The sequence below is a fragment of the Mus musculus genome, chromosome 6, assembly GCF_000001635.26.
Source record: "Mus musculus strain C57BL/6J chromosome 6, GRCm38.p6 C57BL/6J".
NCBI classification, from domain to species: domain Eukaryota; kingdom Metazoa; phylum Chordata; class Mammalia; order Rodentia; family Muridae; genus Mus; species Mus musculus.
In genome coordinates, this window is record NC_000072.6 from 52,878,657 (window position 1) to 52,897,371 (window position 18,715).

The 18,715-nt window shown below is 43.1% G+C and overlaps 1 protein-coding gene across 4 annotated transcripts in view; it reads right to left on the minus strand.

The window, feature by feature from the left end:
* The window catches only part of Jazf1 (JAZF zinc finger 1), a 300,560-nt gene that overhangs the window by 110,592 nt on the left and 171,253 nt on the right, over positions 1–18,715 (minus strand). For all 4 annotated transcript variants that reach the window (XM_006505943.4, XM_011241295.2, NM_173406.3 and 1 more), the window contains one exon: positions 15,343–15,415. In XM_006505943.4, coding sequence (XP_006506006.1) covers positions 15,343–15,415 — 73 coding nt within the window. The remainder of the gene's footprint in view (positions 1–15,342; positions 15,416–18,715) is intronic.

The window sequence follows — 18,715 nt, forward strand, 5'->3', positions numbered from 1 at the left end:
GCACAAGAGCCTTAAGCTTCCCACTTGTGAAAAAGAATTAATAAAAAGCTTAATCTGTAAGCTGTTGCAAATGTAATGAAGCAAGCCGGTCAAGTTACAGCCCCATCAAACAGCAGAACTTCCCAGCTTCTGCTTTAGAGTCGAGGACACAAGAAGGGGTTGTGGAATGTCTCCCTTCATGGCTAAGGAAAACCATTGAGGCCAGGCATATGGCAGAGGCATCCCTGCATGGAGATCCAGAAAGGTCACTGTATTGCCTATGAGGGTGATGCCTAGATTTTACTGGTGATCCCAAGATGTTGGATACAAGAGTTGTGGGATACCCGCCTTGGAAAGCTGCTAACAGAGAGTGGAAACAGCCTAAGAGAGAGAAGTGTGCTTCAGACAGCAAAGCTGAAAGGAGCTGAAGATTTAAAGAACACTTTGACACCAGACATGGAGATGCAGAATTTGGAGTTTGCACTGCTGGTTTTGGTCTAGTATTTTCTCTCCTATCCTCTTGCCTTTTGGAATAGTAATGTATATTCTGTTCCATTGTGTAGTAGAAGTATGTGATTTGCTTTTTTATTTTTATTTTACAGAGAGTTATAGTTAAGAGGTTGCAATAAATCTCAGAGGAGACTTTGAACTTTGATTTTTTAAAAAGTTTTGAAACTGTGATAGCCTCTACTGACTTTTGAAGTTGGACTGAATGCATTTGGGGACCAGAGAATGCAATGTGTTCATCTGAAAAAGAATTGGCCCCCATAGGTTCATAAATCTGAATGCTTAGTGACCAAGAAGTGGCACTATTTGAAAGGATTGGAAGGACTAAAAGGATTAGGAGGTATGGCCTTGTTGAAGGAAGTGTGTCACCAGGGGTGAGCTTTGAGGTTTCAAAGTCTATTTTCAGGCCCAGGTTCTCTCTGTCTTTCCCTCTCTTTCTATGGAACAGGATGTAGCTTTAAATTAGTGCTCTGGTGCTTGCCTGCATGCTGCCATGTTCCCAGCCATGCGGATAATGGATTAAACCTCTGAAACCATATGAAAGTCTTTAATTAAGTTCACTTTTTAGAATTGCTTTGGTCATGGTATCTCTTCATGGAAACAGAACAGTAGATAAGAGGCATCCTGGTCCACTGGACACATAGCTGAGATCTGAGAACTTGGCTGGTTGGAATCTTCATCTATCTTAGCAAGGATTTCATTGCTGTGTAGAGACACCATGATCATGGCAACTCTTACAAAGGAAAATATTTAACTGGGGCAGGCTTTATAGTTTCAAAGGTTTAGTCAATTATTGTCATGACAGTTAACAGAGTGGCTTGCAGGTAGACATGGTGCTGGAGAAAAAGATGAAGAGAATTTTACATCATGATACACAGGCAGCAGATGGAGACTATGTACCACACTGTAGCTGGAGCATAGGAGACCTCAAAGCCTGCCACCACAATGACACATTTTTTTCCAACAAGGCTACACCTACTCCAAAAAAGGCTTTACCTCCTGTCTTAGTCAGGGTTTCTATTCCTGCACAAACATCATGACCAAGAAGCAGTTGGGGAGGAAAGGGTTTATTCAGCTTACTCTTCCACATTGCTGTTCATCACCAAAGGAAGTCAGGACTGGAACTCAAACAGGTCAGGAAGCAGGAGCTGATGCAGAGGCCATGGAGGGATGTTCTTTACTGGCTTGCTTCCCCTGGCTTGCTCAGCCTGCTCTCTGATAGAACCCAAGACTACCAGCCCAGAGATGGTACCACCCACAAGGGGCCTTTCCCCCTTGATCACTAATTGAGAAAATACCCCACAGTTGGATCTCATGGAGGCATTTCCCCAACTGAAGCTCCATTCTCTGTGATTACTCCAGCTGTGTCAAGTTGACACATAACTAGCCAGTACACCTCCTAACACTGCCACTCCATATAGCCCAAGCATTCTAACACACAAGTCTGTGGGAGTCATTCCTATACAAACCACCATAACATCAATATTAAACCAAGAAACTGGAAAAGGCCCAGTTATTTTCCTTACTATAGCCCCTCACCTTAGATTTTCCTGAGTTGTGGAGAATGAGAGAGAAGGATGTGGTGGTGCTAATAAGAAGGCAAAAGAGGCCAGGAAGTGGTGGCACACACCTTTAATCCCAGCACTTGGGAGGCAGAGGCAGGTGGATTTCTAAGCCTTCCCAAACAGTTCTATCAACTGGGGAACAAGTATTCAAATATATGAGCCTATGAAGGCCTTTCTCATTCAAACCACCAAACAGTTTTTAAAACCATGTACTACAGAAGATTCTAGATTGTGTCAAGTTGATAATTAAAACTAATCATGGCAGGCATGTCACATGTTTTTAATCCTAGAGGCAGATACAAGTAGACCTCTGTGAGTTTGCAGCCAACCTGGTCTACATAGCCAGTTCCAGGCCAGCCAGAGCTTCTTAGGAAGAGCCTGTCTCAACCAAAGAAACAAGCACACAAAAACCAAACCGCCACCACCATCTCATCACAGCCCACGATGGCTCACAAGACTGCTCAGTGGGGAAGGGTGCTGCTGTCAAGCCTGGCAACCAGGGTTTAATTTCCAGAACCCACAAATTTCCAGATTAGGATCCCAGAATTCCAAAGGTAGTCCTCTAACCCTTATACACATACCAAATGCGTTGCTTTATCAATCAGTCAATAAATAGAATGTAAAAATAAAGATAATGAAGTGACTAGAATATCTAAGTAAAGGAGAAATATGGATGACTCAGTAAAGTATGTTGCCAAGAAGATATCACCCAGCTATAAAAAGAATGAAGTCGTATTTCTAGGAGCATGGATGAAAATAGAGTGTATCATTTAAGTAAAATTAGGCAGACACAGGTAGACTAATATTGTATTCATTAATACGAAGAAACTATTAAAAAAGACCTGAAAGTAGAAAAGAGCTTAGTAGGGAATCAGAAGAGTGCTGGTGTGTGTGTCTGTGTGTGTGTGTGTGTTGGGGGGAGGGGATGGAAAGGGGAGGAGGAGGATGGGCAGACCTGACAGACATATAAGGTATGCATGATGGAACCCACTCATCCACACAGTTAATATATGTTAAAATAGGTGTGAAAATTAAAGAACCGCAGCTTTTAATAATATGTTGGTGAAAAACATCAGGCTCTATGAGAATCAGATGGTGCAGCTCCTGATATTCTAGGTTTGCTTTGCTGGGATCACTCTACAAACTGAACTGAAACTGATGGCTCCCATAATTCAGACTACATAGTAAACTTTCTAGTGGTCGTGAGAGGCATCAGCAGTGAGTGAGACACTGTGACCTCTGAGACAATGCTAGAACCAGGTAGGTCCCTAAGACAGAATGTGACCTGTCTACACTCAGTGGCCTTGAGAGACTATAGGGTTCTTATGTCCAGGGAATCTGAGCTTTCAGGACTTAAACTAAGTTTTCACACTAAATTAGCATTTGACTTTTACCTAATCAGCCAATGACTGGAGAGATGATAGACCCTGGAGGAGAATCTACCACTGCCATTCTCCTTAATCAATATAACTTCTAACTGCTTCCTAAATACTGATCCTCACAGCACATACAAGTGTGGTTCTCACTCCTCACCAAAGCAGTTTCTCTTTGTGGCATATGAAGACTACTTACAGAATAGTAACTGGCCAAAATGAGTAAGTGACCATGGTGCCCAGCACAACTGGTTGAGGACAACACAATTCCCACACCAATACAAAGACAGTCAGAGGTAAGGACTCCCAGGTGGAGTTCCTGGGGAGATGAGAGGAGTTGGAGAGGAGGAAATACAGTAAGTGCAGTGTACTCTTGTATGAATTCTCAAAAAAGAATTCAATAGGAAGACTTGATTTTGATATTATATAAATAAGCTCCTTTAAAACTCTAGGAAACAAGACCATGATGTTTCTGCCCTTAAATATTATGCTAAAGATCAGAAAATTCTTTTTTTCAAGAAAGGGACATGATCTACAGGTAGAATGTACCTCAATTATTAAAAACTTTCTGGCTTTGAGGCTTCAAAACAATTTCTACTGCCGAACAAAGATCAATGCAACACAGAAATTGGCCTTTAATCATACTTACATGGCCCAGGAGAACTGAACATCATTAAATCTGGTTGGTGCCAAACCCTGTGATAAAATTGGCAATGAAAGAAAGCATGGGTGTTTGTATGGGCACAGAGAAGAAGAATAATGACTCCCGAAGCAGTCTGCTCCACCTGACGTCATCTTACTATGGAAGACAAAAGTAAGATGGGTCACTCTCAACCAGCAGGGCATCAGCTTTTCCTACGTCACCAATGAGTCAGGCCGTGGCCCACACATTCCACAGCACTCTGTCTCCACAACAGAGGGGGAGGCACCCTGACCCTTCTGCCACCAAACATCACACGGCAGTCCCAGTGACAGTGCACAGTGAGCTCCCAGGTGAGGAAGTTGCACTACCTGGAATCAGGCAAGGGGAAAGCCACCACCCCTGAGCCCCACAAGGGCTGCCCTGAGTGCAATGACTGGGGATTGAATAACCACCTGCTTAGGCTGGGATAAAAAAACAAAAACAAAAAAAACCTCATTCATTTGATTTGTATCAGCAACTAGAGATAATGATACGAAATACAAATGTATATTTAAACTACTTAAGTTTGGGAGTTTCTCATGGTCTGCATGTCTGGTTAAAGAACTAGGCACTAGTAAATACCAAGCTACAGGCTTTCAGAAGCAACTATGTCAGGAAATCAGGAACTGGCACGTAAGAAACCTGGGTCTCAGTATTATCTCCACCCAACATGGTACTGAGAAAAATTAGCCAACATCTCTGAGCAATCCAGAGCAATGCTAAGACAGGGGTATATACCCAGGCTGTGAACTCAAGCCCAAGCCTGTTGGCTAGCTGTGTGGATTTGGGCAACCAATGAATTTCTGAGTCTTGTTAAAAGAGGGATGGGGGAGGTGTGTGTTTTTGTCTAGAGCAATCTTTTAAAGTAGATTTGTGGCTCATCTAAGAAAAAGAGATGATTTCACAAGAAACCAGATCTTTGTAAGTTATCTATGGACTGCTTGTAAGACAGAAGGACTATACATGTTTTAGCAAAGATGATGATATGGAAATACATGTAATATCTTATGAAAGACTAGCATTAGAATGAAGAGGAGTCATGACCCCTTCAGAATGCAAACACCTTAGAATCACAGCATCCATGTTGGAGGACTGCTGAGAAAGCTGCTGCAGCAGGCTTGCTATGCAAACATGCAGACTAGAGATCAGTTCCCAACACCCACGCAAAAAAAATGAGGTGTGGTAGCATGGTGTGCTTATCCAAGACCTGGGGAGGAGAGATAGCTCCATGTCTCCTGATCACTGGCAAGGCAGCTAGCCTAGCAGGATGTATGAGCCCAGGACCCAGTGGGACAGTGATTCTCAGTGGATGGCTTCTTTGAAGTAGCATCTGAGTCGGATCTCTGGCTTCTATATGCACCTACTCCCCTATATACAAATGTGTTAGGTCCCAGCCTTAAGGAACTGAACTCCTGAAAACTGGGACATCTCCAGGACTCAGACATTTGTTGAACCCAGTGCCTTTCAATGATGAGTTTATTAAACTAATCACAGCACTTTCAAAGTATCTACACTGGTCAAATATCAGGTACTTTTAGATGCCATGTATATATTTCTATCACAGTATAAATGTAGCCAGACCCTTGGAGTGTCCCTGTCTCATTCACGTGAAATTCTGTGCTTAAGCTTTCTCTTTTGAGACTTAGTTAAGAAACATATGTGTCACATCACAAATCTGTCAATTTTACTACTTTATGTATTTTATGCATTAGCTTTCTTTGTAATCCTATATATTCTAGTTCATGAATTTAAAAACATTCCTTTGGGAAGCAAGCCAAGCATTTTTGTTTGTTAACAGGGTCCAGGGCAGAGAAAAGCTAACAGGTCCTACTTCCTCAGATGCACATGGAGGTACATGCTGTGATGTACTGTGAAGACTCATGACACAGCCAGGGGCACTGCTGAGGGCCACATACAGCAGTGCTCAGTCAGTGGCCATTGCTGAGACTGCATCTCAGCTCTTAAACATCACCAGTTCAGTACAACTCACAAGGAGTTGGTTAGTGCTGCTTGGTAGCTCACTATCCTGATTTGTTGGTGATCTTGCTTGTTGTTGGGGTGGCGTATCTATGTGGAGATCCATTTTGACTTCTACAGCTGGAAAGCAGCTGTGTACAGCCCAATGGTGAGGGATTCCAGGGAAGAGCCTACACTGTGGCTGAGGACAGGAAGGCCTCCCAGGGACAGGGAACTTACTTAGCTGTACTGCTTCTGAGCCAATGACCAAGGTTTTGGCCAAGGTGGAGGAAATGAGAGCAAGTTATTTAGAAGCTGGGATGTGGAACTGATCTAAAGCTTGCCTGTGAAAGGGCCTTCAAAGGCAGGACCAGGCTTCAGGCTCAGCATAATGAACCTCAATGTGAGAAAATTAAGTAATGTTTCAAATTGAGTCCCAAATCAACAGTCTCAGCAATATGAGCGAACTCTGCAAACCGAATGCACTAGAGCTACAGAGGGAAGATTCATGGTCTTCTTAATTAACTTCGAGGTGCCGCACATAAGGGGAAAACGATAAATCAAGTAGATTACTGCCAGCGTTCTGAATTTCCAAATGAAATAAGAGAGGTATAGCACCTTGAGTCATTTTGTAAATGTGTATGGTGGGGGGAGGGGATCACAAGGTCATCCCTTATGCTATAATTTGCCATTCAGTGATTTAGTTTTATACTACATGCCAAGTATTTGCTAGACACTCAGGTGTGAGACAGAAGGAAACAAAGATGAGTGAGACAACTGTTGGATGGGAAACAATTCACACACACACACACACACACACACACATCACTATTTCTCTAAAACACATTGCATACTCACTTGGCAACAGCATTCTAAGAGCTGGGGATGTCGTGATGACTGGGATGCAGAAAGCTCCTGACACTGTGAGGCTCACAAGTTAGAAGGGAAGCAGGGACCCAACACACCATCAAATAAACATACAGATTGCAGGCAGCAAGAAGTACTATGAAAAATGATGAGGAAAAATGACAGCTCAGGATAGGAAAATCAGGGATGCAATTTAAGGGACATCCAATCAAATGCAGAAAGGAAGGAAATGACAGCCTGTGTGAGCAAAGATATGTCTCAGCAGAGGGGCAAGTAAGGACCATGGCCTTTGAGTAGGCCAGAGCTCAGTATGCTTTAGGGACAGAAAGTGCGGCTGGTGCTAAGAGGTGCAACTGGAGTAGCAGGAGGCAGTCCTGATCCTGTAGCCCTTTGGCTACGGTAAGGAGTTTTAATTTAATTCTGAGTGTGACAGATCAGAGAGAAAGACACTCTGACTTAGATTTCTACGTAGGCAGAAATACATGCAAAGAAGTGCTGACTGGATGTCTTAGGGATGCTTTCATTGCTGTGAACAGATATCATGACTAAGATAACTCTTATAAGGGACGGCATTTAATTGGGGCTGGCTTACAGGTTCAGAGGTTCAGTCCATTATCATCATCGAGGTGATCATGGCAGCATCTAGGTAGCATGGCGCTGGAGGAGCTGAGAGTTTTACATCTTGATGGGAAGGCAGCCAGGAGAGCACTGGCTTCCAGGCAGCTAGGAGAGGTGTTTCAAAGTCCATCCCCATAGTGACACATTTCCTCCAATAAGGCCATACCTCCTAATAGTGCCAATCCCTGGGCAAAGCATATTCAAACCTCCTCACTACCCTATCAAACAATGATTAATCCCTATTGTGGGTTTATTAGTGGTAACGGGCACAAAAACATTCTAACAATCAATGGTTAAAGAGGTAGGCTAACATTACATATTCACGTCTTAGAATGTAACTTAAAATGTAGTAGATTTATATATATTGATCTAGAAGGATATTAAAGAAAAACAAAAGAGAATTGTTCAGGTGTGTGATTGATGTATCTTCCCTCCATTAGGCACATTTCAGGCACTTCCCTGGAATATCTTGCCTACAAACATATCTGCATGTAGGGAGAATATGGATAAAATAGAATCACCCCCCATGGTATTGGCATTTATTTACTTGGTGTGGTAAGTTTTGTAGACGACTGGGAGAAAAGCTATCCTCAAATATATTGTATACATTTAAATTTTTTACATTATTTAGTAGCCATAGTAAATGATATCAATGCTATAATTTTGGAAAATAAATTTGACCAATGACATAAATAATTTCTGGAGGGGCACCCTTCATAAAATAGCTTTTACTGTATCTGGATGAGCAGGATTATCAAGGCCAGAGTGGAGTGAGAAAGTACCCAAGCAGAGGGCTAGACATGGACAGCTTCTATGTATGGGGCTGACAGACAGGTCCTTTGAGATCTCTTCTAATGGAAACTGTAGGTACTACTGAGAATGGCAGAAGGGAGGGAGCTTGGGAAATTCCTAGTCACCTGAAAACAGAGGGTGCTAAGCAGGGGGTGGCAGGCAATGGTAAGATGAGCAGATGGAGTGGATACAGATGCTACACAAGAGAAGCTCAAGCTCTGGACTCTAGCTGCATATGTATCAAAAGATGGCCTAGTAAGCCATCACTGGAAAGAGAGGCCCATTGGACTTGCAAACTTTATATGTCCCAGTACAGGGGAGCGCCAGGGCCAAAACGTGGGAGTGGGTGGGTAGGGGAGGGGGGGAGGGTATGGGGGACTTTTGGGATAGCATTGGAAATGTAAATGAGGAAAATACCTAATTTAAAAAAAAAAAAGAAAAGAAAAAAATCCAATCTCAAAAAAAAAAAAAATTAAAACAAGAAAAAAAAGCTACACAGTTTAGAACTGGACTCAAAGATATGCAAGATTACTCAGAAATACTGATGAGTAAACAGGAGACTCAAAGTAAACTGGCTGGAAGCAAGGCCAGTGTGAGTGTGAGCAAGCCGCTGAGAGCACTGCTGGCCAGGAATGAGCTGCCATCTCTGCAGGCTAGAGACCCATCCTGCCGTGTGCACCATCTGCCCACTCCTGCAGACTCTGCTTCCCTACAGTGTGTTTTCTGCAAGCAATGTAACCAAATTTTGTTGCAGCAAGCCAAAACACAAGAGGGCTCTCTTTTCAGCTTCCCACTGTCCCACAAGAATATATGGTCCCTGCAGAGCACCGTGAGCAGGCCAGGCTGGGAGAGAGGCATTATGGGGGAAATCTGGCAAGGGGCCACCTCAGCTTTGTTTCAATGGATGTCCATAAAACATGGGCTAAGAAAATGGTAGCTCAATGTCTGGCATTTGAAACCTAACAGCATGTAACATGTTTATGGCATGCATTAGGCTACAACCTCAGTCTGGGGCTGGGGCACTAGCAGAGACTTCAGATCTGGTAGACAAAGGAGGGGCTAGGAAAGCGTAGCTTGTACTGCAATAAATATGACTGCTCTTAGAAGACCATAAACAGGTGCTCCTATGAAAAAAGAAATCTGTGCACTTAGATTCAAAAGTCAAATGCTTCAGTCTTGTTTGTATAAATAAGAGAAGTCTAGTGCAAGCATCCCTAACTATAGTGTGTTCTACAAGGCAATGACTAATTATGATTTGGTAAAAATTTAGTCCAAGTGAAAAAGCAAGAGAGAAGGGTGGGAGGATTAGGTGAGGTGTTGGAGTGAGGAGAAAAGTGGCAATGGAAGAAGCTTCCACTAACAGTTTATATTCCGTAGAAGGAGAAATCAAAACAAAGGATCCAGACTCATTCTATTTTTATTCAAAACAAGCTCTTGGTGTATTTTCCCCCCAAATCCTTGAACACATGGTGCTGCTGCTTTCAAGTCCACCTCTCATCCATGCAACATTTAAACCTTCCAGGCAGGGCCTCCACTGAGTCTGCCTCTCTTACCTATGAGAAAATCCTGGTCACATCTGGTGACCTCTGACTGCACAATGCATGTTGTGATGCTGGTCACATCTGGTGACCTCTGACTGCACAATGCATGTTGTGATGCTGGTCACATCTGGTGACCTCTGACTGCACAATGCATGTTGTGATGCTGAACACTGCCGTGAAGACTGCTGGGGTTTGTCTTAGCAGCTAGTTCAGTTTTTGGCCAATCATATTGAACTCATACAGATTTTATATTTGATCAGGTGAAGTTTGTAGAAACACCAACTATATCCAAAGACCATCTAACTTACTCTGCCTCCTCTGAGGTTCTTAGGGGATCTTGGCTTCAAGCACAATTGCTCAAAGAATAAAGTATTTATTTCTAAGCTGAGCCCTTTCTGAGACCAGAACCATGAGTATGGAGAATTAACATACCGATCAGGCTGGGATATAAGGTGGTCTTTCTTCTATTTCCACCTATGTAGGAGCTGCTTACCCTCATCATGCGCAGTGTATTCAGCCTGGCCTGGTGGAGGACCCTGTGGTGGTTTAAATGAGATGCCCTGCATAGATTCAGATATTTGATTCCTTGGTTAGTGACACTTTTCAGGTAGAATTAGAAGGTGTGGCCTTGCTGAAGGAGGTGTCACTGGTGGCAAGCTATGAGGTTTCAAAGCCACCTGCCATTCTGATTTCTCTCTCTCTGCTTTGAGTTTTCAGCTGCTCCAGCTGCTCCAGCTGCTCCAGCTGCCGCTTGTTGCCTCTGCCCATCACCTGAACTGCAAGCCCAAAGAAACCCTTCTCATCTGTAAGCTGTTGTGGTCATGGCTGTGTATTCTGGTAACAACTGGAAAGTAACTAGTACCTACCCCATGCAGATGTTAGAAAGTCTGCAGCAGTCCCCCAGCCTCAGTCACCCTCTGATGAGTGCACAGGAGTCACAGTGCCCACAGCTGTAGCTTTAGTTCTGATGTCGGCTACTCAGCTCTCAGAGGCTGCTCTGCTCTGCTTAGGCTTCGCCCTTCACACTACAGTCATGTGGTGTAGATGACTGTGGTGCCACCCCCTCAAGTGTCCCTTCTCTCAGGGATCAGTCTTGAATGTCCTACTGTTCAGAGCCTAATGCTCATCTTCTCATAGTTTCTCTAGCTATGGTGAGACAGTCAGCAGTAGCCATTGCTCAGTACATTTCTATGTTGTAAGTTGGATGAATGGGGAGTGGATGTACACAGTTTCAGTTTCTCCTGAAGGCCTTTCTAGGAACATGGGCAGCTTTTCCAGAAGCACTTTTACTGTTCTCAGAATCATTTATGCACTCACTTATTACTCACAGGAACATCTGTGTGTCCCTTCAGTAAACATTACCAAGGGCCAGCTCAGTGTTGTCCTGGAGGCTTGAAAGGAAATGTCCCTGCATTCATGAGGCGTATTTGATGGTGTACATAGTCCTGGCTCCTCCAAAGCAACTCTCTCTGCTGTCATCTCTTTCATTAAGATTGATAGAGAAATAACACAGCCTTTCTGCTTACACAGCATTGCTATGCCATGGGTGTTGGTCTTTGTTTCGTGTGAATACAGCAATGAAGGAACTACTGGAATGAGAAGAAGCAGGCAGGTTGTGCAGTCTCTGACACAGGTCATGAATAGCACACAGAACCCTAAGATGAGCAGTCTAACTCTGCATCATGCCTACACGAGAGAAAGAGAAGAAACGTCCAGAGGAAAACTCTAATTCACAAGCATAAAAATTAGCAGGTGATTTAGTGAGTGTGTTTTGTCTTCCTTTTTCTCCAGTTGATCGTGAGAAAAAAAAGACAGTTCTGCATTTTGAATTAGAAAAAGAACAGAAATCCATTCTGTATAAAATCTCACTCCTTGTGGGGAGCAGAGGACAGAGGTGGAGGTGATATTATCTTAGCAACCTAAAATAGTGTTTTCAGGACACTAATCCCTACTAGGTGCCTCAAGCAAAAGTACCAAAGAGCCACGCCAGAATTATATCACCCCATTTAGAGACTTAGAATGGATATCAAGCATATGATGTGTATAAATCTTGAATTGAGACATAGAATCATTTGCAGCCATCTGGCCTTGAACTTGTGGTCCTCCTGCTTCAGTTTCCCAATTGCTGGGGGGGGGGGGTGGTGTCACAGGTGTGTAACATCATACCAGCTTAGAAATCTATTTCAATTAACTCATGCTCCCCAACATAAAAGCCCATAACATCCTCCTGTGCGAAAATGGCCTTGTGCATATGTGTGTGGGTTCCTGAATCACTCTTAAAATTACTGCTCCAGGAAGAACTGTGATTCAACTTTCAGAGTGAGCATTAAATCAAATTAAAATCATTGTTAGAGGTCAAACCTACAGCTCACTGCACCAGAAGTGCAGGGGAGGCCTAGGGAGAGAACCAGAGCTGTAATGTAGTTAGAGAGTATACGTCCATCCAGCAACAAACTTAAATAGATTTAGAAATTCTGATTTATGTTATCTTAATAAAAATAGTCTGTAGAGAACACAGAATAATTAACAATCTGGGCCATATATGCTATTACATCCACAATGTTATCTCTGCTATTTATTTCTGGAGAGCAACAAATGATTACAAAGTTATATTGTAGCCCAGCATGATGGCAAACACCTTTAACTTTAGTACTCAAGAGGCAGAGGCAGGCAGATCTCTGTAAGTTCAAGGCCAGCCTGATCTACAAAGTGAGTTCCAGAACAGCCAGGGCCACATAGTGAGACCCTGTCTCAAAAAAGCCCAAAAGTTACTGTTTCCTGAAGGCAGTGACCTGAACTTCTTGGACAATAAGCTGCGGAACTATGGCGGGGCAGCACACACTCTCGGGAGGTTTTGATGGTGGAGGCTCACCCTCCTGCTTTCCTGTTGGCTGCAAGGCTAAGGCGTCCATCCCACTGTAGCTGACAGCTGTTATGTTGCGATTTACTTCTTACATCCACCTCAACTCCAGCTTTGTGATGTGGAATCACCTTACAAAGGAATTCAAGAACACCTCTCTTACAAGTTTTAGCGTCTATCATCTCCATTGTGGTCTCCAAGTAGACTGCTAACATGCAGTTATGCTGGGTATAGTAACTGCTCTATATTATTTTATATCTTTGCCCCCTCTGACCGTGTGTCCTATTCTGTATTTGCAACATTATTCTTCAAGATTCTTCTCTTGTTTTCACTGAGTACTTAACTCTCTGGTATCCCAATAAATCTGGCTTCACACTGATTAGATTCTAGAGCCTCATGAATAGGTTTGAACTCAAGTACCTCAAGGGAATATCATCTGTGTTTACTCACATTTTCTCTCTCTGTCTCTCTCATCTCTCTGTCTGTCTGTCTCTCTCTCTCTCCTCTCTCCCCTCTCTCCTCTGTCTCCTCTGTCCCCCCCCCCCTGTGGGTATTTAGGTCAGAGTTCAACCTTAGGTATTGTTCTCCAGGAGATGTTTTGGAGGCAGTCTCTCACTGGTCTGAAACTCACCAATTGAGGGTGAGGAATTCAGCTCTTTCCACTGGTCTCCAGGGCTGGGACTGAGTGGGCAGCACATGCCTGCTTCTTTAAATAGGTTCCGGGGATTGAACTCAGGTCCTTATGCTTGCAAGGCAAGCATTTACTAACTGAGACCTCTCCCTAACCTTTGCCTTTAACAATAGAGAAATTAAGGAGTAACAACCTTTCTTGGGCCAGGCATGGTAGCCTGGGCATGTAATTCCAGATCTCAAGGACAGAGGAAGGAAGGCTGCTTCAAATTCAAGGCTGCCTTAGATTTTAAGTTTCAGAAGCTGCATAGCAAGATCTTATACCAGAAACAAAACAAAGCCAACCAACCAAAAGAAAACCCATAAATAAAATAACAAAAACAAAGAAGGAAAGAGAGAAGTAAGTATGCTTCTTCTGTTAGTCCTGTCAAGTCCGCATTTCTTCCTCCTTCAGCAGCACCTTTGTTTAAAATCTCTCTATGTCTCTGTCTCCCTCTGTTTCTCTGTCTTTCTGTGCCCTCCCGCCCCCCGTGTGTGTATGTGTGTTCTTTTTGCATTATAGACAGGTTTGCAGCTCTCAATTGTTTGAACCTCTGGCTCCTACACCACTCTGTTTTTATCTCCTCCTCATAAACAAATATCCAGAGTGTGAGGAGTACTAAGTCCCAACGCAGCAATCCCCACAAAAGGGTCTTTTGTTCAGAGTTGATAACCTGGCAAACTTACGAGTACTTCCCTCCTAGAGAAGTCACTAGTAAGCTTAATTGTCTGCTATAGATGTCTCTCCTTTAGACCAGATCGATCTGTCAACATCAGCAGGCTAATCTAGTATAGTTCTATGAATACATAACTAAAGGTTTTCCAGCTCTTTTGGTAAGTATTGGGAATAGTACAGGATCTTTGGAAAACTCAGACATCTTTATGTAATCGAATATAATCTGAATGTATTCTAGCACCATGTCAGAATGTAGGTGGTAAAAGACTAGAGACAGTTTATGCTACTCCTTAGAAAGCCTGATGAAGGAAATCAGAAAATAGCATGCACTCCGACGCTTTCATTAGCTCACCTCTCTGAAAACACGCCTCATCACAAGAACCAGAAGCTGAGTGCAGGTGAGGAACTCAAGCTGTGTCTGGGCAGGAATTAACTGTTTCCTAAATGACAGCAAACTGAAGAGTGCAGATAATTTGCTGGCAGACTTCCTCCCCACACCCTGGTCCACACTCTGGCACCAAGAGACTGGAAAGGCCTTTGCCTTATGGGAAAGGGGCAGCTGATAGAAATCCACAACTGACTTATGGGCAGTGAGTTCATAGTCTCATTAAAAACTAATTTTGCTCTCACTCTCTCCATGTTGCTTGGACAGTGTATGTTTTCTTAGTCCAAAGGTGACTTCGAGTTCTCTCCCCCAAATTACTGTCTCCTTAATCATTTGAGTTGGCTGAAACACTAAGTCTTCTTTTAGGTTCGGTAGTCAAACACAAAACAGTTCTCTAGAGTCAGGCTCAGAATCAATGTAAGTGAAAACTCATGTTACTCTACACACATGGGGGCAGCTGCTGACAGTGTTTCCACTAAAAGATGAGCTGCTACAGAACGAGTTTCTGAAATTAAATGATTTCAGCTCGTTAGATTCCAATATATTCTGATACTCCAACTATGTTTTGAATTCATAAAAAGTACCTCTTTCACCCTAGGATTTAAAAGGTTCACTCAGACATAAATCCACTAATCTCTCACACTGCCCTATGAAGTCAAAATAGCATATTCTAACTCTGCATACAAAATACTTCCAAAATGAGCTTATAAATCAGCCACTTTTTTCAGACTTATGCACAGTGGGCTACAATCTATATCCCTCAACAAAGAAATAAGAAATCTCCACAGAGATGTTGCACGTTTTCACACTGAAAGCATTTACTGTGGTAAAAAGACCCATCTAACTGCAGCTGTCTTTCGGGGGCGGCTTACCTATTGATGTAACTGAGGGCCACATAGGTCGGCTGCTGCAGCTCCTGCTTTTCTAAAACACGTGGGTCTGTGTCTGAAATAAAGCACAATTACAATTACTTTTTTAGTTTTCGGTTTTTGTTTTTTTAACATCAGAATATATTAGGTTCCCTAACATAAAGTAACAGAGGGTAAAGAGAGAAAAAGATTAGCTTAGAATAGGAAAACTCAGTCCACAAAGCACAGTGATTTGTTCATTCATTCATAAAAACAAGATATTACATTGCTTTTCACGAAATTCCAAACATCAACAGTGATAAAATGCCCATCTGTCACACCAGCTCTTGCACAACCCCCTCATAAATACTGGTTTTCACTGCTCACAGTTACAATGCTGGCATGGTTCTCGCTGGTTAATCGGCCTAAGAAGGAAGGCCTCTGTTAATTATGCTCACTTCAATACTGGAACAAATTAGTTTACATTGAAAAGCTCCATCAATTTGAAAATCTATGGAGTATTGTTCTTGTTCACTGAACACTTCTGAGTCCAGCTTCATATTCTGGAGGGCTTGTCTCCGTTTTGAACGTATAATGAATTGATTATAGTTTTTCTGGACTCTTAATCAGAAGCTCTCAGCGCTCCGGAGTGGACAGACAGACAGCACATTCACGGGCTCCCACAGCGGTGCTTCTCCAGCACAGGCAGGGTGAACGCGCTCCTCCCAACAGAAGCACAGCAAGCACACCGCCAGGCTTTCTGGTGAGAAATCACTTCCTGAATATACGCAAAGGGAATGATTATACAGTAATACACGGGGCAGGCGAGTCACGCAGTATTGTTTACATGAAACAAGGCTAAAGCACTTCACATTAATTTCTTTTCATTAAAACCTCACCCATACGATCACATGATTAGGAGTCTCTTTGCTGAACTCAGATGTGACGACTGACACAGTTTCAAACACCTTTGCACAGTGTTTAGCACAATGGTGGATTTGAGATATACAAACTCGTGCATTAACAGGTGACGGAGAAAGGGAGAGACATGGTGGCCCAGGCCACGAGTGGTAAAAATAATCAGGTTGGCGTTGCTTTTGACTCTCAGACTATATAACTGTGCAGTAGAACCAGCTTTCTTCATTATGTCCAAGTTAAGAATCGCACGTTCACTCTATCATTTTTTTTTCTATTCCAAGAATTCCAGGGAACTCTATTTAGAAACCTTCCTTCCTTGGGTCTCTGCCACTGCAAGCCCTTGAAAACTGAATTGGGAAATAAGAGACAAAAGAGTCTCTGAAAGGTTCCATCAAGCCCGGTGTCAAGGTTTTGGCAGAGCAAATGAGAACAGATCAGTAACTCGCATTTCCTCTCCTTTTATATCCAGTTGGGTCTGCAGCTGAGGCTGCAGCTTGGTCTCTGGACATAAGGAAGGCACTTTCCAAAGAGACATGATTTTCAAACAGAACCCTTAACAGCTATCTAAGTCTGCTGAAATCTCAACATATCTTTGCTTTCCTGTGTAGAATGTGCTTGCTGGAGGGGAGTCTTCAGAACCATGCTTCAGAGGGCAGAATGCTTTCTACACATTCAACCACTGGCAAGCCACACAGGCCATGGGTGCAAATGGTGACGGATGTGCCAAAGTAACAGATGACACTGGAGACAGAAACCATGAAGCTGGGAAGGAGGGGATGTTAGAGAAACAAGGTCAGAGCAAAATTCCCAGCAGGAAGGACTCTTGTGTCTCCACCAAATGACTTGAATTTGAGCTCTGGTGTAGATGGGCCACTGCTTTTTGGAGACGTTATACAGAGTTAGGTTGAAGAAGTGAGCACTATAGGAGCCTACAATCTGTTGACCAAAGGGGTGAAGGGCTCAGAAGCCAGTAAACATTTTAGGCCACCTTTAATTTTTCTTTGTTCTTGTACTTGGCTTCCAATCAAAGATTCTTCCTGCAAACCATCTTTAAGTCACTCCAAGTCACTCCTCATGAAGTGTGGTCTACTTTCTAAAGTGTTTTAAATGTTGCTTTCTCAAGCTATCCTGAGTTTAATCTTTTCTCTTTTATTTGTGAGTGTGCATGCGTGTAAGCGTGTGTGCAGGTTTATGCATTCATGTTAAATTTTCTACTTCAAGCTTGTAATCATCTAGATCTTGAAGTTCCCCTAAAGGCTTGTGTGTTGAGGGTTTGGTACTTAGTCTGTGGTACACTTAGAAGGTGTTGAGACTTTGTGGAGGTGGGGTCTAGCAGAAGGAATTAGGTCACTGGTACCCTTAAAATGTCCTCCCTCTCCAGCTTCCTAGCCAGGACAAGGCCAGCACATCCCAGTCTGTTACTTGCGCCCAGCTCTGCGGTGGGTTCTGCTCTGACACCACGCCTGAAAGCAATGCAGCCTAGGAGCTACAGGCTGAGAGTTGGAAACTCTGAGCCACAATAAAACTTATCTCCTAGCAAGTTGAGCCTCTCAACTATTTTACCATAGAATGGAAATCAGATTAATGCAGGAAGAGTTCCAGTATCTCTCTGAAGAAGGGGACTCAAGTGTCTTCTACAACATACTACAGCTCTCAGATGCTCAACTGAATGGTGCTGATGTTGCACCTCACAAACTGAATGCCAATCTTGTTTGACAGAGCATCAAGCATGTGCAACATGCAGGTTATAAAGCAAGATTCTAGAGTCCTATTTTATTTTCCTTCAACATACTCTACAACCTATGTTTGACTTATACTTATATTGCCTCAAGTTGTAAGTTGGAGGCAGACTTCAGGGAGCTTCCAAATGTCACCTTTTCTGAAACAAAACAACCACTGGACGTGCCTTAGGTATGAAGCACGTTCACCCTCCCCCCGCCCCCTTTTCCCCTAGACTGTAGACTCTAGTCACCAGTAAGACACCAGAACATCCTGAAGAAATACCCCCAGGCCTCAATCTTCTTCTTAGATTAAATGACTCTTCAAACAACCCTAATTAGAACATCCACCAAAGATGTGCCACCTTGGAAATGAAATGATGTACTTGGCCCAAGTCAGGACAGACTGAAACAAGGGACTAGAGAGACCACATCAACTGCTGGTCCCAAATAAACATGGGGGCTGTCCCTTGCTTTCTGGTTGCTGTGTGGTGATTATGACTTGCTGTTTTATGAGATTTAATTATGCCGCTGAGCACTTCACATTCAGTAAAAGCGTAATAGCTGTTTTCATTATTTCTTCCTCTCTGACAGCAACATAACTTTCTGATGGTAAGCACCCTACATCGAGAAAGACTCCAGAGAGAGACTGGCTTTATGAAGTAGGATGCTTTCCCAGCTCTGTCAGGATCTCGTCCAGAGATTCTAAAGGCTAAGGGAACATTATCACCGGGTACCAGAGAGTCTCTCTAACCACTAGA